Source organism: Culex pipiens, chromosome 2, assembly GCF_016801865.2.
Source record: "Culex pipiens pallens isolate TS chromosome 2, TS_CPP_V2, whole genome shotgun sequence".
NCBI classification, from domain to species: domain Eukaryota; kingdom Metazoa; phylum Arthropoda; class Insecta; order Diptera; family Culicidae; genus Culex; species Culex pipiens.
In genome coordinates this window covers 205,028,757-205,053,870 of record NC_068938.1, presented here as the reverse complement: position 1 = coordinate 205,053,870, position 25,114 = coordinate 205,028,757, and the positions used below count along the sequence as shown (strand labels likewise).

At 37.2% G+C, this 25,114-nt stretch overlaps 2 protein-coding genes across 3 annotated transcripts in view; one reads left to right on the top strand and one right to left on the bottom strand.

Moving 5' to 3' along the window:
- Positions 1 to 565: 565 nt before the first annotated feature.
- On the top strand, positions 566 to 1,965 carry LOC120416381 (ATP-dependent (S)-NAD(P)H-hydrate dehydratase). Its single transcript, XM_039578116.2, has one exon. The coding sequence runs from the start codon at positions 600 to 602 to the stop codon at positions 1,620 to 1,622; it is 1,023 nt and encodes a 340-aa protein (XP_039434050.1). The 5' UTR covers positions 566 to 599; the 3' UTR covers positions 1,623 to 1,965.
- A 93-nt stretch (positions 1,966 to 2,058) lies between these two features.
- LOC120416370 (zinc finger protein 347-like) overlaps positions 2,059 to 25,114 on the bottom strand; it is a 44,388-nt gene continuing 21,332 nt past the window's right edge. The window contains exons 1-2 of one of the 2 annotated variants that reach the window (XM_039578104.2): positions 8,012 to 8,422; positions 2,059 to 3,668 (exon numbers count right to left, since the gene is read on the bottom strand). In XM_039578104.2, coding sequence (XP_039434038.1) covers positions 2,670 to 3,668; positions 8,012 to 8,155 — 1,143 coding nt within the window. In that variant the 5' untranslated portion in view covers positions 8,156 to 8,422 and the 3' untranslated portion in view covers positions 2,059 to 2,669. Of the gene's footprint in view, positions 3,669 to 8,011; positions 8,423 to 25,114 lie in introns of those variants that run through there. The other variant, XM_052708340.1, reaches the window with a different exon arrangement.

The window sequence follows — 25,114 nt, the reverse complement described above, 5'->3', positions numbered from 1 at the left end:
GAAGCTTTTTTTAATTGCTTCAAATTTGACGTTTTGTTATTTTTAGAAAGTAACGTTTGGCAAACCAAATATATGTACATTGATTTAAAATAAAAACAAACAACAAACAACAAACAACAAACAACAAACAACAAACAACAAACAACAAACAACAAACAACAAACAACAAACAACAAACAACAAACAACAAACAACAAACAACAAACAACAAACAACAAACAACAAACAACAAACAACAAACAACAAACAACAAACAACAAACAACAAACAACAAACAACAAACAACAAACAACAAACAACAAACAACAAACAACAAACTACAAACAACAAACAACAAACAACAAACAACAAACAACAAACAACAAACAACAAACAACAAACAACAAACAACAAACAACAAACAACAAACAACAAACAACAAACAACAAACAACAAACAACCCAACAATACGAACCGTCTTATTAAACTCTCAGTGTGATTCCCAAGTGCGATGTTTTACATCCCGGCCGGCTTGCAACGACCCATCACACTTCTACACTCAAACCTACGTTTTACAACAACAACACCATCGCACTGTCAACGAACGTGATAGGGCGAGAATGTTGCTGCTGCGTCGTCTGTCAAAGCGGTCGATTTTTCCAGTCTCGCTCGGTGGAAGTCGTTCCGTGCTTTGTTTGGGAGCAACAGGCGACTCGGTGGATCGTATTCCGGAACTGAACCGTAGCAGAAGGTTCACCATGGGCGAAAACAAGTCACCGCTGATGGAGCGAGCCCGGAACATAGTGCCTCACTTGGAAACGACACGCCACAAGGGCCAAGCTGGCCGGATTGGGGTGGTGGGCGGATCGCTCGAGTACACCGGAGCACCGTACTTTGCGGCCATCAGTGCGCTGAAGGTGGGGGCGGACCTGGTGCACGTGTTCTGTCCTCAGGCGGCCGCCCAGGTCATCAAGTCTTACAGTGCCGAGTTGATTGTGCATCCGTTGTTGGATTCCAACAATGCCATCATCCAGATTGAACCCTGGCTGGAGAGACTGCACGTACTAGTGATCGGTCCGGGGTTGGGACGTGACCGGGTGGTGCTTCAGACGGTAGCCGAGCTTATCAAAATCTGCCGTCAGCTGCAGAAACCGCTGATAATTGACGCAGACGGATTGTACCTGATTACGCACGATGTTAGTCTGGTGAAGGACTATTACGGCCTTATTCTGACTCCAAACGCCATCGAATTCTGCCGGTTGTTTGGCAACGACCGTTCCCGCATCTGGGAGATGATGGAAAAGCTGGGTCGGGGCGTAACCGTGATCGAGAAAGGCCTAAATGATCGTATCTACGAATCGTTGACGATGGAGAAGTTTGAGTGTCCGCAGGGTGGCTCAGCGCGGAGGTGCGGAGGTCAGGGCGATTTGCTGGCCGGCGCGTTGGCCACGTTCTACTTTTGGGCGCTGGAGTCCAAGCAGGAGATTAGCCCGGCAACGGTGGCGTGCTTTGCGGCAAGTTATCTAACCAAGACCTGCAATAGCCATGCGTTCAAGCTGAAAGGTCGCAGCATGACCTGTACGGATATGATTGAACAAATCCACGTCGTGTTTGAGGAGTGCTTCGAGCACAAGAAGGAATAAAAGGGGCATTTTATTGACGAAATAATTTCAGTGGCATCTGGTTGTTCTTTTTCGGTATCAAATTTTAGAAGGTTACTCAAATTACAAATTTTGAATGTGTTTTTGGAGGTAAAAAGTCTTCTTTCTTCTTCGGTGTAGAGATATTGGGGTGGCTGTTTAAATAAATAATTTCTAGTCTTTCTTAGTTTTGTTTTAAGAAAAATGTGATTAAAACTATGGAATCATCACAATCTGTTTATGGTCAGTGGACTAAATAATATACAATATGCACAATTTTAGATCTCATATAACGAACTTTGAAATACAATACGAACTACGAAATATATTCTATATTGCAACAATATTTTACATGTTTCATTCAATGAGAAAATCTTAGCAGGCGAAGTGAGTTTATCTGGTTTGAAAACTAGAGTTTTTTTTAATAGGTCTTATAAACATATGAAACACAATAGCTTATAGGACCTTTTCAAAAAAAAAACTCGCGAAATGAACGATTTTTTTTTATTTTTTTATTTTTATTTTTTTTATTAGGTCCTTTTCGGTACTAGGACCTGGTTATGACCGAGGAAATGAACGATTCCAGCAACTTAACTTGTTTATCCTATAACCAGTTTCGCTATTGACCGCAAGATGTCGCGAACAAACATAATTCGTTCGGTTTGTGTGTTTGCTTTTCATCTCTGTGAAGGTGAAGCGAGAATGCTTCACAGTAGGCGCGACGCTTTGTTGGGCAGCAAGCACGTGGTGCGTTAAAAGTAATTTTATGGAAGCTCAATAATAGTTTTTAAATTTATATGCAGCCTTAATTCACAAATGACTTTTGTTCATTTCATATCAGCAAATTTTCTGATTAATCGAAATTAACATCCATTTCTGAATGATTATCCAGCGCATTAAGTACCATCAACGCGCTTTCTACACGGAGAAAAATGAGTTCCGAAAATCGTGAACAAGCGCTCATGAAATTGGGAACCACAAACAAAGTGTTCAAATGCCATGGTCGTTATTCACGATTTTCAGAACTCATTTTCTCCGTGTAACGACCCCCTAATGGTCAACCTCACCCGATGGCCCCTCCCCATCCCCCACCCTCGAACTCGTTTCCTCCACCTGGCCAACGTTGTGGTAAAACTGCAGATGTTTCTTGTAACTTTTCGCGTAGTAAAACGTCTGCGGGCAGTGCGGACAGCGCAGCTTCTTGACGCAGTTGTGCACCTTTCCGCGGCTGTTTTCCGCCTTCAGGACAAACACTTTGTCGCACCGGTCACACTTGTACGAATCCCTAGCCCGGTGTTCCTCGGCGTGGTGAGCGATTGCATGCTGCAGGAAGTCGGCGCAGCTCTCCTTCACCACCAGACATATCTCGCACGTGTGCCGCTTGGAAGCTGCGTCCGGTTGATACGCGCCGATTAGTTTCTCGTCCAAACACTGGAAGCAGTTCCGGCTGTACCGTTCGTGGTGTTGCATGTGGACGTTGCGCTGGAAGAAGTGCTTCTCGCAGATTTTGCAGAAGTACTTGGAACGGACAATTTTTTGGGAGGACTGCAGTTGTTGCTGGGAGCCTGAGGAGGTCATAAACGGTTGCACAGCGGTCATTGCTTGCTGGTGGTGGAACAAAGATGGCGGCGGCGGAAATGTTGCCTCGAATGTCAGGTCGTTCTGTTCCCAGGGAAATCCGATCCAAGAAGGCTCCGCTGACCAGCTTTCGGTTTCGAGCAGTGGAGGCAACGCTGCTGGCGAAACGAAGTTCAGTCCGTACTGCTCCAGGCTGACTTGATCGATGGTATCGTCGCGGTTGAACAGCAAATGGTGGTCCAGATAGGAGGCTGGTGGTGTGGCTTCCGTTGGTGGTTCTGGAAGTTCCTGTTTGATTTCGAGCGGGGGTTGCGGGATGAGGGATTTGATGTTGAAGGCGAGATTGAGGGCGTTGATTTCTTCCAAGGTTTTGGTGGCTTGGATGCACGTCTGGCGGAATTTGACGCACAGTTCGAGGCTGGTGCAGCAGTTGGCGCAGATCTTGTAGTCAACGTTGTCGTCGGTTGAGAGCTGAAATTTTGAAATTTTACCATAAAAATAAAGAAATAAATTGTTGCATTCATTTTTTAATCAAAGTTGGAAGAAATTACTGTCCAGACTCGATAATCCGAAGTTTCGATTATCCGAAATTACGATTATCCGAAGTTTCGATTATCCAAAGTTTCGATTATTTCAATTTCAATTCGGTTTTATTTGTGAATAATCAAGTTACAATGAGTTCATTTAGGTGCACAACAGAGTTTTGGTGTTCCTTTCAGCTGTGTTTAAATCGTTATTCAATCGAAAAATTATTACTTATAACTATGGAATAGACAAGAGTAAGAAAAAGTTTTCAAAAAACTTACAGAAAGTGCAATGGGAAAAGGATAGATAGAGAGAAAGCTTAAAACTAGATCACAGACAAAAATAATCAATTATAGATGTGCTTGATCATCAGCTCCCCGAGGGCCAGAAATTGCTCCGCCTTGTTACGGCAGCTCCGAAACCGCGTCATCATCTCCCCCGCGAGAGCAAAGAACTCCGGCAGGGAAAAGAGATCTTCCCCGGTGACTCCTTGCTGGGCCGCATCGCCGCTACCGGCAGCGACCACGCTGGCAAACGAACGCCCCCATCCAGGAGGGATCGCTGGGTTGTCCGCTGGAACCGTACGCTGTCCAGCTGCAGGAACGGCTGCGTTCGTACTTCGCTGAGGAGAGTGAGACGCTGCTGCTCTCTTCTTCCTCTTTTCCTGCTCCTCGAGGTAGGCTTTGCGCGCGACGCATCCGCGGTAATTGCCGGTATGGTTGCCGTCACAGTTCGCGCACTTTACGCGCGGCTTGGTTTGTTCTGCCTTGTCCCCCAAGTCCGCCTTTCGTGGCAGTGCGCACGCCTCCGAGAGGTGCGACTCACCTCACTTCACGCAGCGGGGCCGGAGATTGCAGTTCCGCGAGCCGTGGCCGAATTTCTGGCAACGGTGGCATTGCGCTACGTCCGTCGGGTTCTTGGTGTAAAACCGCCAGTTTACCCAAAAACCGTCCAACGTCTTAGTCCGCCGCAGATCTTGGATCTTGACGGTGCCGCGGTCGAAGTACAACAGGTACAGGGTATGCGTACCCGTGACTGTTGTCTTTCGCGAGAGCACTTTTATCTCCCGTGGCTTTATTCCCGCGTTCGAGAGGTGTCGCTTCAGGTCGGCGATCGGACGGTCTTGGTAACCCTGCAAGACCACCTTAACAGGGGGCTTCTCTGGGTCGTATGTGTAGAAGTTGAAGTTGCTACGCTTCAGTTCTTCAAGCACCAGGTCGAAATCTTTTCTGTTCAGTGTGATCACTTGCACTGCCGACTTACCGATTTTCAGACAATATCCGAGGCCTTCCAGCAACTCGTCAACATCGTCCGCCAACGTGTCCAAAACAAAAATTGGAGGTGGTCTTCGTTCCGTTGGAGAATTGTTCTTTTTTGACTTCGGCACTTTTTTCCGTGCACGACCATCATCGTCGTCGTCGTCGTCGGTAGTGCTGCTACCGTCGGTGTTGTTTTCTTCGTCGTCGCTCAGCATCTGGAACTCGTTCCTGATGGGAATGTTGGCGGATGTTGACGTGTTGGTCGTGGCACCGGAAGTACCTGAACGGGTTCGCACTGGTGATCTCGGAACATATCCGGGATGAAGTAACTTTTTGTCGATGCCTTCTGCGCTCACGCTCCCCTGCGCGATGGCGGTCGAAACGGCGTTGGTTTGTTTACCTTTTTGCACACGGCCGGTAGACGAACTTCGCGGGTTTTTCGAGGCCGCACTCGAACTGCCACGGCCACGGCCGGCCTTTGGCATGCTGGAGAAGCAAACTCGCGGGTAATCACAATCAAATACGGCGAAAAAATCCGAAAAAAACGATAGAGCACTGAGCACTTGACTGCTGCTTGCTCTCGTGCGTACACGGAGGTCGAAGTTTCGATTATCCGAAGGTTTGTATGGGACTTCGGATAATCGAATCATGACCAAAGAAATTAGTTTTTTTTCAACTATTCAAATTTAAGTAAAATGGTTTGAAGAACTCGAATTTGATATTAAAGGTAAAAAAATGAAATTGTTATCGAACTTCTAATAATCCAAACTTCGGATAATCGAGTCTGGAGTCTGGACTGTACTACAATTGGGTCCTAAAATTAAGCTTAATTTTGTGATATTATTGTTCAAAACGATAAAGCTAATTTTTCTGAGTACAATGACCCTTTGAACAACCGCAAAGGATTTAAAATTGATTTTTAATTCAAATTTAAAAAAATTAATTTCACGGCCCTTCTTGACAGAAAAGGTCCTACTTGACAGCTCGTTCCAAGGGCCGATTTATCGCCGATTCATCGAAAAAAATGTTGTCTTGTCAATAATTTTTTTTAGCATTAAAATAAAAAAAAAGTGATCAGAAATGGTTTTTACCGTTGTACATAAAAATTTACATAGGGCTTTAGATCACAATTAAATTAATTAGAAAATAAAAAGATTAATGATTAAAGATTTTATTTGCTAGAAAATTTATTTTAACATATTATTATTGCTCTACGTTATCGTATATCGACTTTTATTTGTATTTTTTTAGTATGATAAAACTTTCCATGCATTTCCTATGTTGAAAAGTGCCATTTTGCATCATTAGTTGTTCCATACAAAGCTTCATACAATTTTGCCCTTACAAAATGGGAATGTGAATATTCGTAAACATGATACATTTTCTTATCGATTCGGCGTCTTGAAAAAGTTGTAGGTTATGATTTGAACCCTTAAAAATAGGTTCAGGGAAAAATGCAGACTTTAGAAATTGATATTAGAAGTTGATTTCCCAAACCTCTTATTTTATTTCTGAAAATTTGTTATATTTGTTAGGAAACATCTTTTAGACTAGTGTTTAGGTTTTGTTGTAAAACCTGGTACTATTGTTTTTGATTGAATGCACCGTTGTCATTATTTGTATTTTTAGGTAAAAAGATATAAATCGGAAATGGATCCTCGTATTGGCATACTAATAATACAAAATGACTCCTTTTGTCAAAGAAAATGCATGGAAAGTTTTATCCTATTAAAAAATTCAAATTAAAGTCGATTTACGAAAACGTAGAGAAACAATAATATTTTAAAATACATTTTCTAAAAAATTTTTGTAATTTGTTGTTTTATTGGATAGGAAAAAAAAAATTCATTAATCTTTTTATTTTCTAATTAATTTGAGCCACCCTAATCCGATATCATATCCTCAGCTGCTTTATTAATTAAAATAGGTTATGTATATTAATTTTGCTTAAATGTTTTTTTTATTTTTCTTTCTATGCGAATTAAAAAAATCATATCTTATAAGAGTGTACGAATATGAACCACCCTAGATCATCTTAGACCACCCTAGTTGCCATTAAAACCAGGTTCGACCGCGTTTGTCCACAAACAAAACTTACGTGCATTTGAGCTCATTAAGAGCAGTTTTGATACTGATTTATGTGACATTCATGTACATTTTCTCATAGAGCATGGTTCAAAATCTCATAAAATTACCATTTTTAAATCGCTGTAACTTGGGTTTAAGAAAAACCCTTTTGAGATGTTATATTTATATTAAAGAAGAAGTTTTAAGCTTTCAGATGCACCGCGGAGCACATTTTTTGTTTTCCCCTCGAAAAGATACAAACATTTGAAAAAGGCCTATTAAAAACTTTAAAAAAGCTGTAACTTTTTAACAAAATGACCTAGCGACTTTGTTGACATTTCAAAAGACGCGTATTTTTATGCTCTAAATATGTCCCTAAGACACCAAAATTGCCAAAAATAATACAAAAAAGATACGCAATAAAAACACTTTTTTGATGGGCCACCCTACTACTTTCATATAAAATGCTGTAGAATGATCAGATTACGAGATAGAGATTTGGTGTCTTCGACAAAGTTGTTTGAAATGGCTAGTACTACAATACCTCTATCTCATCTAGAAGTGGATATAGTTTTTGGAAATATTAGAAATTGTTGGACCGCCCTAATGTCGTTTTGACCACAAGATGTAGAATTTCATTTTTAACAAGTGCTTCTTAGACACCGAAGCTCGAAAATGCATCCCTGAAGCGGAAATAAATTATTCCTGCTAAATTTGCGTTTCCGATCACTGTGCATCCCTGCCTTTAGTAAAATCGAATTTCTGATATTCGATTCGCACTGTATAAAATAGTATGTTTGAAATGATACTTTTTGTAGACCTTTGATAATTGTTAAATGATAGTTGTACTTTGAGCATATCAAGTGAAATAAAATTCAATCAACTTCCATTAAATGCTCCTATCTACAACAAATCAACACAAGTGCCGCAATCAAAGCATCACACATAAAACCTTCAACTCACCTCGACCGTCGTCAACTGTCGCACGTTCTGCGTGACCACCTCGGGATCCTTGTGCAGTCCAAACAGCAGATACAGCTGTCCTTCGGCGCTGAGGCAGAACCGGCAGACGGAATCCAGCCGCAGGTCAACCTGCTGCTGGTCCATTCTACGACGATAAATCGGACTACAGACAAGCAAATTAAGAGAGAAACACTTCTGCCAGGGAAAGCAAGGTCGCTGCTACTAACTGATGTCTGCTGAATTTCACTCTGGCGCTGAAACACGCGGCCACACTGACTGACTGTGTGTCGTCAAACGTGGCAAAAACGTGTGTGTTTGTGTTTCGGCGGACACGAAATTTAAAAATAAATTTTAAACTATTTTGAATTTTCATTTTTCGTTTCGTTTTGCTCGTGAATTCGTTTGAATTTTATTTTCTCGCTTTTTGCCGGTTGTTGCATTGGGAAGCAAGTAATAAATGTGCTTTTTTGTTGTTTATTCTTAATTTGGATTCGCAGCTACTCGACGGAGGGGAAAGGTCGTCAGGGCGTTTATTTCAATCTGAAAAAATACACAATCTACGGTGGATTTATTAGATTGAGCCTGGCCAGTAGCGCTGGCTTGATTGGATTCATTGTTGGTTTCGCAGAAACCATCATTATGCTCGAATCCAGAAATCTGCTCGAATTGAGAAACCCGGACATGATATTTATTCAGGTGAAGCAGCAGAAAGAAAAAAAAAGAACAAACCTGAGATTATCGGTTATGACGCTTGACACAAAACTGACGCGCGCTTTACTTACCTCTCTCTCTGGAGCGGCGGAACTGACATCACATGACAGGCAATGGATTACCTTCGTTAGTCCCGGCATCGAGCGTGCAGAGGGAAACGTGGAAAGGATATCTTCCCCGGAACGTGCTGCTGACTCGACTCAACTCTCGCATGGTCGCAGGGTGTCGGTTCTCGGAGGAGTAGGTCGGATTGTCGAGCATGATAAATCCGTATTTTGACATGGAACCGATGCGGAAAACTCCAAACAACGTTAAGCATCGGTCGGATGAGTCGGATGAAATGAAGTTTTGCGTTGAAAAACAGAGGCAGATTTTTTTTTTCTCAATTTCACCAGATCTTTCCACACTCAAAACTGGGCAGCACTCGTCAGAGAGAATAATGGCATCGAGTCGAGAGAATAGTGGTACCAATCACGGACACAGAGAACACAGGATGGACGGAAGAACTATACCCTCGAGGTTCATTTTCAAAAAAAGTTCATCCGTCAAACAAAAAACCAGAAGTGTCAACAATAAGAATCGAACCAGAGACCTTTGACAAACCAACGCAATGACTTTACTGCCTCGGCCACCTTTGCTTGGTGACCAAGGAATGGTCAGAAGTTGATGTACGACACTTTTTTGGTGATTTTTTTCTCAATTAAAAAATGAACACATTTGTTTTGATGGTGTGGGTTGGTAGCATTATTCTCTCGATTTTGGCGCTGAGCCCTCAATTAATTTTGAGGAAAAGATTCTCTCGACTCGGAATTTTGGGTGCATGTTTATAATTTGTGATTAACTCTTTAAATTTCAAGTGCGCGGTAAACTAGGTCGATTCTACAAAAAAAAAACAGTTTTCCGCGTACTTGGTATTCAATCTAAATAAAATTAAGAGGGATTCGTTCTATTTAAAATTCAGCAAAAAAACAATGTTTCAACCAATGCAGGATTTTCGAAAAGAATCGGAAAGAAAATTACAGGTTTGGTGATTTGACTTGTTTGGTGATTTGACTTGTTCTTTGAGATTAATTAAAACATACCGTAAACCGGGGTGACTTTGATAGGATTTCAATTTGTTTTTAGAATATTTTCGAACAGGTAAGGGTTTTCTCAAGATTATTATTTTTAAAACATGTACTGGGGTAGACTACACAAAGTCCATGCACTATTTCGGAAAAAAAGTTTTTTCAATAATGTTTAGAAAAATAGTTACGTTAAAAATTCTTAGTTTTAATTCCGGGGTGACTTTGATAGTCATAGTTTTTCTTGTTAAAATCATATTTAAGATGTTCAAACTTTATTTGTACGCTAAATGTACCATCACTAAAGAAGCTGATATAGTTTTTAAGAAAAAAATCAATGTTTATATTTAGTTAACTAAGTGTATAAGCTTTTTAGCAAAATACATATAAATTTTAGGTAAAATTGTTAAAAAGTCGGAATTTTGCCTGAAATTTGTTAAAACTAGTTTTGTTTGTAAAATTATCGATTTATATTGCATTTTATACTGAATTCAAAGCACGAATCACAAGTTTTCACATTTTAAATGAAATTTGTTCAACTAAAATTGCCTATAAATTTGGAGATTTTTTAAATTTTGTTTCAAAAACACATTTTATTTAATGTTTACAAACTTTTTTAACCTTCTCCTAGTGGAAAATTGCCCAAAGAATCCGAAAATGCATTCCGTTTTCTGATTAAAAATCATGTTTTTAATTGAGAAAATCATGACAATTTGAGAAGTTTAAAATAATGACTTTCATCAGCATTTTCTAATTATAGTTAACTAACTTTTTAAACTTGTCAAAATTTTATGAAAAGTTCTGCTTGAGGTACTTTGAACACTTCTCTACCACGGTCAGTATGTTTCTTAACCATTCCTTACGTATTTTAATTGTACTCTTCATTTTGCGGAAAAATCGCAAACCTATCAAAGTCATCCCGGCTATCAAAGTCACCCCGTTTTACGGTATTATTTTTTCAGAAGTTATCTTTGGCTTTATTTTTGACTAACATTCTTAATATCACATGTCAAAATAGTTATGCAGTAATTTTTGTATTTTTTTGCATTTTGTTGCAACTGAAAAGTTATTGGTTGAAAAAATATGAAAAGCATTCAACCAATTTAAAAAAGTGACTGGGCAAATAAAAAAAGGCGAACGATAGCTATTGGAGATGGTCAAGAATGTTACAATAATAAATACAACAAGCAAAATTTGTTTGATTAAAAAAAAACCCACTACACTGAAATAAAAAAAAAAACTAACCAATTCCTAAATTCTAGGAATTTTGGCTCCTTTCCTTATTTAGCTATTGGGTTTTTTGGATTACTTAATAAGAAAAGAAGTAGAATAGAATTTAGGAATTTGGTACTTTTTTTTTTAATTCAGTGTAAGTATTTTTTGGAAGTAGGACTATTTTTTTCAAAAACTGTTTATGCTTGAAAGAATAGAAAAAATCATAAAAACATTACAATATTTAAGGTATATTTTTTAGGTTGGGAAATATTACATTAGAACCACCAAGAAATGTTGAGAAAAAAACCCATCAAAATAAGCCCCTTTAATGATTGAAGAAAATGATAACGTATTTTAGATGGCGGACTTATATTTTTAAACTGCTTATGTTTGTTAGAATTGAAAAACTCACAAAAATATTACCACAAAATTTGAGGATTACGTCCTTTTTTTAAGGAGCTGCTCATTAGCCTGTCCCATTTTGAGGTCATGTCGAGGAATTTCAGGTGCTCACTTCTTAAATGATAGATTATGATGTTAGGAACAATGTTTTCTTAGACGAGAAAAAATAATAAAATACTTTCTCGCACCCCCTAGTCGATTTACTGAAAAAAGTCACTCTTTTTGAAAAAAAATTCTAAAATCGCTTGGAATCAATACAAAAACTGTTTCGATCAGGTGTGTATTATCTTCAAACGATAGGTTTTTGTCCATAGATTAAGATGCACTATCAATATTGGACCAAAATTTAAGTTTTTGGACTCTCCCAGGCGGATTTGTGTCGAAAAAATCGCATTTTTTCGAAACTTTTTACAGAAATGTTCATTTAATTTAGGGTAGCCTATTTTTCCCAGTGAAACTAATACATGCAGCTTGTAGGAAATTTCATGGCGAACATTTTTCCCTCTGAGAAAATGCAATTTCGACACTCCAGAGCCGAGATATTTGAGTTTTAGTGAGGAAAAAAGTGCCAATTTTCAAAATTTCTCAGAATTCAGAAGCAAGGCCTACTAATTACACGATATAGCAAGCATATGTCTCAATGGTCAGGGTATGCTTTTTTATAGTAATTTTGGCCGCTGAATCCGAATCTGAAATCAAATTTCGTGTAAACAGTGATGTTTTGGAGCTACACCCTTTTGGAATGTTATTTGCGTGTTTAAGAGGCAGTTTTTGTAAATATTGCTCGGTTTGTTCTAGAGGTCGTATCGAGGTGCTCCGATTTGGATGAAACTTTCAGCGTTTGTTTGTCTATACATGACATGAACTCATGCCAAATATGAGCTCTCTACGACAAAGGGAAGTGGGGTAAAACGGGCTTTGAAGTTTGAGGTCCAAAAAACATAAAAAATCTTAAAATTGCTCCCATTTGCGTAAAACTTCATCAATTTCAACTCTCTTAGATGCATTCGAAAGGTCTTTTGAAGCACTTCAAAATGAGCCATAGACATCCAGGATTGGCATTGAAGTTTGAATTTTCCGAGGATTTCGAATATGACAAAAGTGAGACTAAAAAGTGCCGCTATGGATGCAGGTCAATAACTAACGTTGTAAAATGTTTGTTATAGAAAAATCGAAAAACTATGAGAAAAACTGCATTGGCCAAAAAGTTATTTCCGTAGGCTTATAGTCTATGAAACTACCAATCTTTTGACCTCTGGGAGTATGGGTGTTGGAGGCTGTTGCAAAAAGATATTGAGGTTTTAAAAACAACATTTTTAACAGTAATTTGCAAAAGCTATGAGAAAAAGTCAAACCAATCCTGGATGTCTATGGCACATTTTGAAGTGCTTCAAAAGACCTTTCGAATGCATCTAAGAGAGTTGAAATTGATGAAGTTTTACGCAAATGGGAGCAATTTTAAGATTTTTTATGGTTTTTGGACCTCAAACTTCAAAGCCCGTTTTACCCCACTTCCCTTTGTCGTAGAGAGCTCATATTTGGCATGAGTTCATGTCATGTATAGACAAACAAACGCTGAAAGTTTCATCCAAATCGGAGCACCTCGATACGACCTCTAGAACAAACCGAGCAATATTTACAAAAACTGCCTCTTAAACACGCAAATAACATTCCAAAAGGGTGTAGCTCCAAAACATCACTGTTTACACGAAATTTGATTTCAGATTCGGATTCAGCGGCCAAAATTACTATAAAAAAGCATACCCTGACCATTGAGACATATGCTTGCTATATCGTGTAATTAGTAGGCCTTGCTTCTGAATTCTGAGAAATTTTGAAAATTGGCACTTTTTTCCTCACTAAAACTCAAATATCTTGTCTCTGGAGTGTCGAAATTGCATTTTCTCAGAGGGAAAAATGTTCGCCATGAAATTTCCTACAAGCTGCATGTATTAGTTTCACTGGGAAAAATAGGCTACCCTAAATTAAATGAACATTTCTGTAAAAAGTTTCGAAAAATGCGATTTTTTCGACACAAATCCGCCTGGGAGAGTCCAAAAACTTAAATTTTGGTCCAATATTGATAGTGCATCTTAATCTATGGACAAAAACCTATCGTTTGAAGATAATACACACCTGATCGAAACAGTTTTTGTATTGATTCCAAGCGATTTTAGAATTTTTTTTCAAAAAGAGTGACTTTTTTCAGTAAATCGACTAGGGGGTGCGAGAAAGTATTTTATTATTTTTTCTCGTCTAAGAAAACATTGTTCCTAACATCATAATCTATCATTTAAGAAGTGAGCACCTGAAATTCCTCGACATGACCTCAAAATGGGACAGGCTACTGCTCATGTTTGTAATCATGGATAAACATACTCAATTTTTAGGGCAATCAAGAATAGGCTGTTTTTTAAAGCTAAAAAAAAACATGCAAAATATTCTTGAAGTCAGATTTTTTTGTTGTTGAAATAACTGCTCAGATTTGAGAGAATGGAGAAAATCAAAAAATAGTACCACCATCAATAATAAGTTGTTGTTTTAAAAGAATAAAAAAATCATCAGCTTTTTTCTCATGAGGTATATTTTTTTTTCAAAAATCAAATTATTCAAATTATTCGCTCTACAGCATTGCCTTGGCGTTCTCGATTGCGAGATTCCTACTCGTAACTAAGTGTCCAAAGGCTTGATTGTTGAGGCAATTGCAAACCTCTTTTTACACATTAGTTTCCATCCACCCCGGGATTCGAACTGACGACCTTTGGATTGTTAGTCCAACTGTCTACCAGCGACTCCACCGAGATAGGACCCAGGGAGACGACTTCTACACCTGGACTGAGCTAACGACCTAACCTTTTTAGGTTAGTCCGGGGCCAACATTTACTTCCCGTCCGACGGAAGGCGTGATCAGACAAATCTCGTCTCGAAAAATGCCACCGGGACCTTCTGGGATCGAACCCAGGCCGACTGGGTGAGAGGCAACCACGCTTACCCCTACACCACGGGTCCCGGCCTGGTAAAAATATTTTTTTTTATTGAACTTAAATATTTAAAAGATAGGGACAGCACCGTACCTAGGGGTTGGCGCGATTGGCGACAGCCCTTGGGGGCGCTGAAATCGATGATTGTACAAAATTTTTATGTCAGCATTAACATCCTCATTAAATATTTGAAACAGAAAGGGCCCCGAATTATTAAATAGAATTACAAAAACCAAGATAATTTGGCTTAAAAAATAAAAAAAATATTCAGGGGCGCCAAAGTCAATTGTATGAATACTTCTACTGAAGTGTTTTTGAAAATTCATACTTAATGCTAAACTTATTTTTTCATCAAAGAAGGGGCGCTCAAGTGGCAGAAAGTTAAAGGAGTTCTAGAAGAGCTTCTCAAAATAAATACACGTTAAAGTTTGGACCGTTGTATAATGAAGTTTAAGTCATACCTTCCAGACTAAAAAAATGTCCAACTATATGTTATTTTCACGTTAATTTGTCTGTGAATCACAATCAGCCAAATTGTGAAAAAATATGGTCATATTTTGAGTTTCTTTGAAATAGGAATTATTTTAACATGAAAACATATGCCTTTCTTTTGAAATTTTAACACTTTCCGCATAATTTCGTCATCATTTCGAAACTTGTTGCATAATCTACTTTTAATGTACAATAACAAATCGCATTTTTCTAAATTAATGAACGGAAATATTTCTGATTTTAAAACTATTTCTTTACTTTTATAAAAAAATGCAACTACAATTCAATCACTGCCACACATCTCGCATCGGATCAGTTTGCTTGCTGTAATTAATTAACACCGGTAAACAAAGTGCTTTAATTAGAGCCGGCACAACAAGAAAAACGCACAGCTAAAGGTGTGACAACAGTTTGTACTTGAGCATGCTTGCCTTTTTTTGCTTACAGCCGACTGCACCTCGTTGAAAAGCTCACTCCTCGTGTTAAGTTAATTAATTGCCCTCTGCCTTTCTTTACATAGCCCCCCCCTCCCAAGAAGTCTTGGCTGAAAACTAACTGTTGTAAAGCCACCCCCGCCAACGTCGTCGGGTGGGTTGAACTTTCCACCGGCTGAATCGAGGGAGGTGCGAAAAACAATTTTCACTCGCCACGGAAAGTAACCAGCGTCGTCTCGAGGAAAACTTGGGGAGAAAAAAAAGTGTTTCCCGCGCGCGTGGTTTGCACAAATTTGTGTGCTTGTTTTTGTTTAGCGTGCAGCGAGCCATTCACTTTTCTTCCTGAATTCTGATCAGGGCCAGGCTAATGTTTGGCCGAGTGGAAGGAAACTTTTTTTCCTGTGCGCGCGCCCCATCACTTTTCCGACTTTTCAACAAGTTTTCTGCAGACCACGCAAACAAGCGTGTAAGAAAATGAAGGGGAAGGTATTCAAGTTTTTTTTTGGGTTGGTTAAAGTTAAAGGGAAAATTACCCTTCAGATTACTTTTACAGGTAGGGTTTGTTGACAGTGATCATAAAAAAGTGAAAAAAATGACTAGGAAATATGAAAAGAAAAAGGATTGGAAATGTTGAGTAAGAAAATAACAGAATGTTAATTACTCAAATACAAATATTGAAAAAAATAAACAAAAACAACTTTGAAACAAGAAAAGAAGAACAAGAATGTGATACTTTCATTAAAAATTACATTTCCATCAAATTACAATCATCTTTGATGTCTGAATTCAAAATCCATGCTATATGTCAGTAAGCCTAATCAAATTCCCTACATTGATTCCCGTCGCAAATCCATCCAGATCCCCATGCTGCTGGGTATTCATAACACCATAAACTTCCCGCCTAAAACCGATTCCGAGTTCGGTTTCAAGCTCTAACCATGAAACCATGAAAACGTGCGAATAACAATCATGGTGCACAGACATCATGATCCCCGGAAGCGTGCCTCGTTTTGCTTCCCGTTTTTTTCTCACTTTCTCGCTCTCTGCCGGATGTGATGCGATTTAGAGCATGAACCATCTACTTTTATCCAGCGTTGTTATTGTTTGTGTGTGTGTGTGTGTGTGGGTGGGACTGGAGGTTCATTTTTATTATCCACAACAGCGAAAAGAGAGCTGACTTTCTTTGGGCGAGTGGTTTGCTGAATTTTTGTCTTTAGAGGAGAATAGAACTTCCAGAATGTAGAAATTTATAACAAAATAATTCCTTTTAAAAAGAGTTGATAACTAATATATACAGCACATGATTTGTCGGAGTTTTTTTTATTCTGCTTTAAGATTTAATTTTACATTTATTTTTCACGTAAAAATGAGATCTTGTATTCTTTTGTTGAATATTTTTTTAAACAGATAAATAATTACCAAAACTGAGCAAAACTTCCAAAAAGCTGCAAATTTTCAAAATATTTTTTTTAATTTTTTTGTTGGGCATATTGCTATGACCAAAACGGCCGTAATTGGTTCATACTTACATTCTAATTGTAAATTGTACCTTTCCGAAACTGTTCACAACAATTGTAATTTCTAAACATTGAGCAATTCTCTACCAAAACCGTAAATGGATTTTATTTGTATTTTTTTTATTTAGCTCAAACTTTGTGGGGGCCTTCCCTATGACCATACAAGTCTCCATACCATTTTGGCAGCTGAAATGATGCGTAAATTTTTAAATTTGTGAATTTTCCGATTTTTTCGAAAACAATATTTTTAAATGTTTGAATCAAGCCAAACATTTCAAAAGGGCCTAATAGTGAATGTTTGGGCCTTTTTAAATGTCTGTCTTTATTAAAAATTTAAAATATTTTTTTCGAAAAAGATCGGAAAATTTCACAAATGTTTCATGTTTTAACATTGAAAATCGGACCATTAGTTGCTGAGATATCGACATTAGAAAATGGTGGGTTGTTTGGGTGAGACTTAGAAAACTTCAATTTTCTTGTTTCTTTTTCTTTAAGCCGTTGCATCTCAGCAAATAGAGGTCCAACCTTCAATGTCTCTTAGACAATTTTAAATCAATTTTTTTGAACTTTTCAAAAAAATATTTTCAGTAATGGTCACTCATGGTCACTATTTTTAAAAACCGAAAAACTGCAAATATTTCGCTAAAGTCAAACATTCGGTGGCTATATCTTGAAAACGGAGCCCTTTATCAAAAAATCTCTTAAGTAGTTTTCGATTGCAAATTCAATTTTGCATTAAAAAATTAGGTCAAAATTTGTTTTTGTATGAAATTTCATTTTTTTCCAAAAATCATTATTTTTTCAAAAATGTATAACTCGGCGGCAGATTTTTGGACCATACTTCTCTATGGCTCAAAAGTTGCGGGTTTTGGTCCCCTAAAACATATCAAAATATCTCGAAAATCAAAAATTACATATTTTGGGAAATTGATTTTTGGTGAAAAAAAGTTTATTAAAAACTCACCAATTTTATTTTCCGTGTACCTATTTTTTTCTCAATAGTTCTCAACAATACCTACAACTTTGCTGAAGACACCAAATTGATAGGAAAATTCACTCAAAAGTTACAGCTGTTTGAATATTTACGTATCATTTTTGTATGGACAGCTGCCAAAATTGTATGGAGACTTGTATGGGTGAACCAATGACACAAAATAGCTTCTTTGGTCATAGGGAAGGCCTCCACAAAGTTTGAGCCAAATAAAAAAAAAACAAATAATAAAAATGGTCGAAATCGGCCGATTTCGTCGAGACTTGTTCCATTACGTAACGACGAAATGAATATTTTTTAATGAATCCTAAAATTTCGAGCAATGTAAACAATTCAGAATACTGAGTAATTCCCTGCAATTTCCCATTTTTGTTTTTTTTTTCATTAGAAAAATGTTTCACAGTCAAGAAATTTACCGAGTTTTTTTTTATGTTACTTTTTATTACAAAAAGTAGAATTCCCAAAATACATATTTTTATATTTTCGATTTTTTATATGTTTTAGTAGACTTATTTTGTTGAGCATTATATGTGCAAGAGTTTTTTTTTCAATTATTCATGAAGTAAAATCAAATTTTCATATTAGCGCACAGTTTTTATGTTATAGGCATCTGAAGGTGAAATGTTGCAATTTTTTTTAAATCTATATATATAAAAAATTTCGATGGTTTTGTTCGAACGCGAATCAGTTCAATACGGAGCGTCGGATCGAGGTGCTCTTTGTTGCGTTGAGTTCGTATAAGCCCAAGGAAGGTTTATACGCTAACTAATTGACACTTTGGCCACTCTGGAACCGATTCCGGAGTATCGGCAAATTGTTTGGAGAAAGTTACGTAAAATCAAATTTTGATCACAGGAGGCTGAATAAGCAAAAAAGCAAAAAACGTCAACAAACGAAAAAAGGTAGAACGAAGTTTGTCGGGAAAGGCTTGTATTTCATAAAGGAAAAGTATCCACAACACTAATAGTAGTTTATGCAACAAGTTGCAAAAAGAAGATTTTTTCAGCACGAGTTGTACATTTATCCAACGAGGTTTACCGAGTTGGATAAATACGACGAGTGCTGAAAAAATCAAGTTTTGCAACGAGTTGCTTACATCATTTTTTGCAATTCCGAGAAACGCTTCTTTAATGGAATTTTATGTCAAACATTCATGTCTTTAGTAAATTCATCGTTCAAAGCAAAAAAATATTGAAAAATGTTACTTTTCGGTACTAGTGTTGAAAAGTTAAACTTTTCAGCACCCATTTCAGTGCTGAAAAGTAGAACTTTTCAGCACTGTTATTGAAAGATATTAATTTTCCATTCTGTTATTTTTGGTAGGGAAAAGTAGGCCGTTTCGTTTCTCCAGAAGGACAGGAAAAGTTGACAGTTTCACAGTGGAATTGCAAAAAATATTTTAAAACATTTTCAAATCAATCACATTGTAGAGAACTGTTTCCTGAACAATTTCCATAAAAAAGTAACAATTTTGGTTCAATAGCTGAGATAAACCCAATTCCGTAAAAAAAGTGACTTTCTCCAAAATTTGTTGATTCAATTACCATTCAAACGATGAAAACCGCCTACTGAGTTTTTTATGATTTTAATTAAATAGTTTCAATAAATTTTATCAAAATTTTATATAATTTTTATGTCTCAGCCAAATGTTTTCATCCTTAAAAATATCTTAGTAGGCAGTGTTCATCGTTTGAATGGGAATTAAATCCACACATTTTGGAGAATGGCACTTTTTATTTTACGAAATTAGGTATATCTCTGCTCATATTGAACCAAAATTGTTACTTTTTTATGGAAATTGCTAAGGAAACTGTTCTCTACAATGTGATTGATTCGAAAATGTTTTAAAATATTTTAGTGTTGTATGGCAGAGGATTGAAAAAATAATGTTGGGAACCTTTTGGGTAATAAATAGCTTTTAAATGAAATACTCTAAGTTTAGCAATGGTTTAAGCTCGAATTTGTATCCGGGCAATCTGTTGCTGTATTTTCATGACAAATTGTACAAAGAAAAGATTTTTATTTGGTCGTTTTGAGGTTTCCAGCTTGAATGTTGGGGTTATTTCAAAGAAAGCTAGAAATCTGGCAAACTTGGATTGGAAACTTTTGATTTGAGGTCAAATATGTAATTTGAGGCACATTCATAAGAAATTTGATGGATGTGAACATGAACCCATCAATTTCTATCGACTTTTCTGAAGAAAAATCCTATAAAATCGAAAAAAAATCTTCAAAATAAAAAGTTGCTCTAAACTCCCCGACAAAATATTTCGCCGGACCCCGCAAAATGTCGGGAAAGAGCCCTTCTTTCATGGTGCCAAATATCAGACTTGCCGAATTTTTTATCTTAATGTTATCGGAAAAATACACCGTGTACTGGTTCAATTTTCAATGCTTAAAATGAAAATTTGTGAAATATTCTGCCTTTTTCATTGAAAATAAATTCGATTTTTTGCATACAAGGTCACTTTTGAAAGTGCTAAAAGATGTTTTTTACATTTTCAAGGGTCAGGCAAGATTTTTAAAATTCGGATTTATTGTTAAGAAAAAGAGCAGAAAATTTCACAAAAGTTAAATTTTTTAGCATTGAAAGCCGAACCATTAGTTTATGATTTCTCGCGAGTTGAAGTTAAAGCTAATTAAATGACACTGAAAATTACAATTTTGCCAAAAAAATTAGGCTTCCGGAAATTTTCTCATCTCTTTGGATATATTTTTTGGAAGGATGCTTTTCCACACAGAAAAAAAAGTTGAATTTCGAAAGGTTGAAAATTTGGTTGGTTGAATGTAACCTCTTGTTTGAGTAATTTTACGTAAAAAATGTGTAAAAATGTGAACCTGATGAAAATTCATCAGAAACTGATGAAAACTGATTACATGTTCCTGATGTAATATTTCACATTTTATTTTACACCAAATCTGTCATCATTCCCTGATGAATATTACCATTTTTTCTGTACATCCTGAAATATTTTTAAATTGAAAATACTGAAACTTTTTGAAAAATACTTTGAAATAAAATGAAAACGGAGCACTTTATCAAAAAATGTGTAGAGTCATTTTCAAACGCAAATTTGATTTTGCATGGCAAAGTTTCATCCTAATATAAAATTGTATAATGTAAAATCTCGAAAAAAATTGTGAAATTCCATAGAATTACTCAGAAGGTAAATTTATTTCAATTTCACCACTCTCATAAATATGTACTCTTCTTTTGTAAAAACAACAAAATGATCATTTCTGGGAAATGGTCAAAAATGGGAAATGGGCTTTTCTGACGAATGGAATTCACTGGCTTGGAATAGAATCACAAAACATAATACCTTCGCGCAAAAAGGAAGGAATCTTTAATTTTTTCTCACATATTTCCAATTTGATCGTTGTATTTTAACAACAAAAATTTTTCCAAATGTTTTTGATGTTATTTTTTATTAAAGAACTCCGGATTTCATATCTATTCCTTCTTTTTACCGTATCTTTGAAGTTCAAATTTAAATTTTCCCCGAAATTCCCTATTCTATTCAGTGAAAAATCCTAGCAAAATCCCAGACTATAAAACCGCTTTCTCCCCCATACACACCATGAACGTGTACCATTTTCGCGTTTTCCCACCATCAGTGGCACCAAACACGCGAAAATAGCGAAATGGGATAAGAATCCTAGCGTTTTCCTTCTGATTCCGTGCCAAAAGTGAATATTCGTTCCGCCTTCAGCAACCAAATATTTGCAATAAGCTGCTGTGTTGAATACATCGTCTGCCCTTCGCTTCCCCTTAACATTTTCTCCATGATCCTCGTGATTTTCTTTTGGATGCTTTGAGCCAGTTTATTGTCGAGCATTGAATGTGGAAAGTTAGGTCACGTTTCACGACTGAACGAACCTCGGATTAGAGTTGATTATGAAAATTTGATTTCGGTTTACGAAGTATTGAGCGCGCACTTGTTGAGGAATAGTTTGACTCTATTCGCTTAGATATTTTCATAGAATTTGAGTTTGGTTAATATTTCTTTATTGTTTTGCATTCACGTTTTAAATCCCAAAAACAAGCTAAAGAAGAAAGGCTAAATAATTTAAAATTAGAAGTTTATATTTCATTCTTGAGATGGTAAATTGGCTCCATTCTCGAGCAATTTATCGTAATGGAGTTTAAATTTAATATATTGCGAGCCATTTTTTCCCGTTTCTTTCCCCGCTTGAAGAAGCGACCCAAAACGCGTGGAGTTATTTTCATTCCAAGTAGCGCCAAGAAAAAAAAATTGTATCAATTTGTCTGCTTTGGCCACCCTTTGGAGTTTCACACTTTATGTCATCCCGGGAATGCTGATGTCCATCAAATAGCTGTTTGATAACGCACTTTTTCAACGGAAATGCCGTAATGAAATTACAGTCTTGTACGGGGTCGTCGTCCCTCTCTCTCGAGGGAGTTGTGTTTCGGCTGGGTAATGATTTCCCGGGATTGAAAATAAGCTTCTATTGAAATGGACAGAACGGGAAATTCGGGAGGAAAAGTTCGGTCCAGATGGGAAGGGACAAACCAAAGGTCAGATATCATCAGAGTTCAGATCTGTTTTTTCCACCCTCGGTTTTGGCAGTTGGAATTTCCCACTGGAATTCGGCGGAGCTCGGTATTCAAAGTTTTGCATAGTGGAAGCGTGTTTTTGAAATTTGGTGCACGTCAAAATGCTTACAAGATTTTTGCTAAATTTTGTCATTCCGGTTTGTTTTGTTGTAGATTTTTCCTTCTAAAGATTTTGAAACAACTCTTCTGATGTAGAATGTATTTTTTATGTTATGTTAAAACCATGGATTCTTATTTTTTGTTTTTTTTATGTTTGCTCCCATTTAAAAAATATTTGTATCGGCCATAGCAGAAATAAACAAATGATCATGATATGGTTAGGTAATTTTCGACAAACTGAAAAGTTTCGAAAGGCGATATTGAACATAAATCTTGTGATTAAAAAAATCGGAAAATAATGAAATTTAAATGCCAGCAGTGCAGGTTGAATTAGGCTGAAAAGTTGCTTGTCATCGAGATATCTCGAAAAAAAAAATAAATAAACATGGGCGTTACAGGGTTAACAGCATTATGAGTTTTGAAAATAAATTTGAAAATTAGGCTTAAACTTCTTTGGTATCTTTTCGTTCTAGAAAAGATATAATAAGAAGGCATTTTTTTTCAAACAATGCTCAAGACAATAAATTATGGTTTTTCTCAAATAAATGAAATTGTAAATGAAATAAAAAAAAATAGTTTAACTCATTATTGAAAAAAGAGCAACTATGGATGGGTTGATTTAACCGTTATTTGGTAGTAAAAGGAAAGTAAATAAAAAATAACCTTACATTACTTACTGAACAACTCAGTACAGGAGTTCATACTTAAATTTAAAATATGCTGAACTTACAATATATTTGCCATCTTCACAACCTTTCACAATGTTTCTAGCATTTGAATTGAATATACCGTAAAACGGGGTGACTTTGATAGCCGGGTGACTTTGATAGGTTTGAGATTTTTCCGCAAAATGAAGAGTACAAATTAAATACGTACGGAATGGTTTGGAATCATACTGACCATGGAAGAGAAGTACTCAAAGTACCTCAAGAAGAACTTTTCATAACATTTTGAAAAGTTTAAAAAGTTAGTTAACTATTATTAAGAAAATGTTGATGAAAGGCATTGTTTCAAACTTTTCATCATCATCCCGGTACGAGAATCGAACTCACGACCTCTGGATTGGAAACCCAGCACGCCGCTAGTCGAAACCCATCCCCTACCGGTCAGTACTCCCAGTGAGCATATTTACTCCTTTAAGGGATCTGACTTTGCCGAGCCAGACAGGAATCGAACCCATCACCTTCCGCTTACAAGGCGAAACCCGTAACCTCACGGCCACGGAAGCTCGGCAACTTCTCAAAATGTCATGATTTTCTCAATGAACATGATTTTGAATCAGAAAATGGAATGCTTTTTCGGATTCTTTGGACAATTTTCCACTAGGAGATGGTAAACTAATTTTGTAAATATGTATTTTTTAAACATAATTTAAAAAAAATCTCCAAATTTACAAGCAATTTCAGTTGAACAAATTTCATATAAAATGTGAAATCTTGTGATTCGTGCTTCGAATTAAGTTTAAAATGTAATATATATCGATAATTGATCAGTAGTGCGGTGCCTGTGTGGACGCGCAGTCCTGTTTTTTTTTGTGTTATTTTCCGTCTCTTTTGTGTCGCTGTTCGAGTGCATGGGGTGATTGGCTATTATAATTAAATAATGGCATCAGTAGTGTGGTGCTTTTCGGGACGCGCAGTTCTGGTTTTTTCCTTCCTTTTTTTTCATTGTTTTTTTTCCACTCGCGTTCGTTGGCCGGTGAGTTTTTTTGTGTTGTTCTCTATTTATAGTTTTCTATAAAAACGTACCTATTTTTTTGAGACTAGCAAGTCGTATTGCTTGATTAAGCCCTTTCTATATCATTGAAGATTGGAAGGCACGCCATCGAATATTTTTTAAGGCTTATGATAGAAAATCATTTCAATAAATGAAGCCCTTCCTACATCACCGTTGATCGGAAGGCACGCCGACGGAGAATTTCTGGAGAATCGCGGTCGAATTAATACTATATTTAAATCCCTAGATAGCTATCTTTCCGCAGCCGGCTGCCTAAGATTTTTTAAAATTTCAACCGATAAACAAATTGCTTATGGTCGCATCACCTACCACAGTGAATCCTGACCTCATACCCATCTTACTAACCCCTCAAAACTCATGTGATACTTTGTCGGAGACGCAGTCGATTTGAATTTCAGGCAAAATTCCGACATTTTAACAATTTTACCCATTGTTGGAATTCGAGCGAGAAGAAGGAAAGCATTTCTCGCTCGCGAACGAGGGAGAGAACTTGTAGTACTTTTCTCTTCTCGCTCGCGCTCGCATTTTCGTTCGCGTTCTCGCTCTCGCCGCGAGCGCTCGCGAGCGTCTCGTGCTAGCCGTTCGTCCCAAGTTAGCAATTTGTTTATCAGGCTTATGAATATGAACCAGGCGATGGTATAGAGGTGTAACTTCAATCGCCGTGTTGTTTTTTGTTCGTTTCTAACACGTTCAACTTCTCGCGAACGGGCAATTCTGGCTCGCGAGAAAGCCCGTTCGCGAGCGGAGGAAAGCACGAGCAATCGGTGAGTTTCTCTCGGCAGCTCGAGACTCGCGGCGAGGACTCGAGAGAGAGAAAATTTTCTCGCGAAAGCGCGATAAGACCAACACTGATTTTACCTTAAATTTATATGTTATTTGTT

Coding starts and splice junctions, on each gene's coding strand:
- LOC120416381 (XM_039578116.2), top strand. CDS start 600: ATGTTGCTGCTGCGTCGTCTGTCAAAGCGGTCGATTTTTCCAGTCTCG.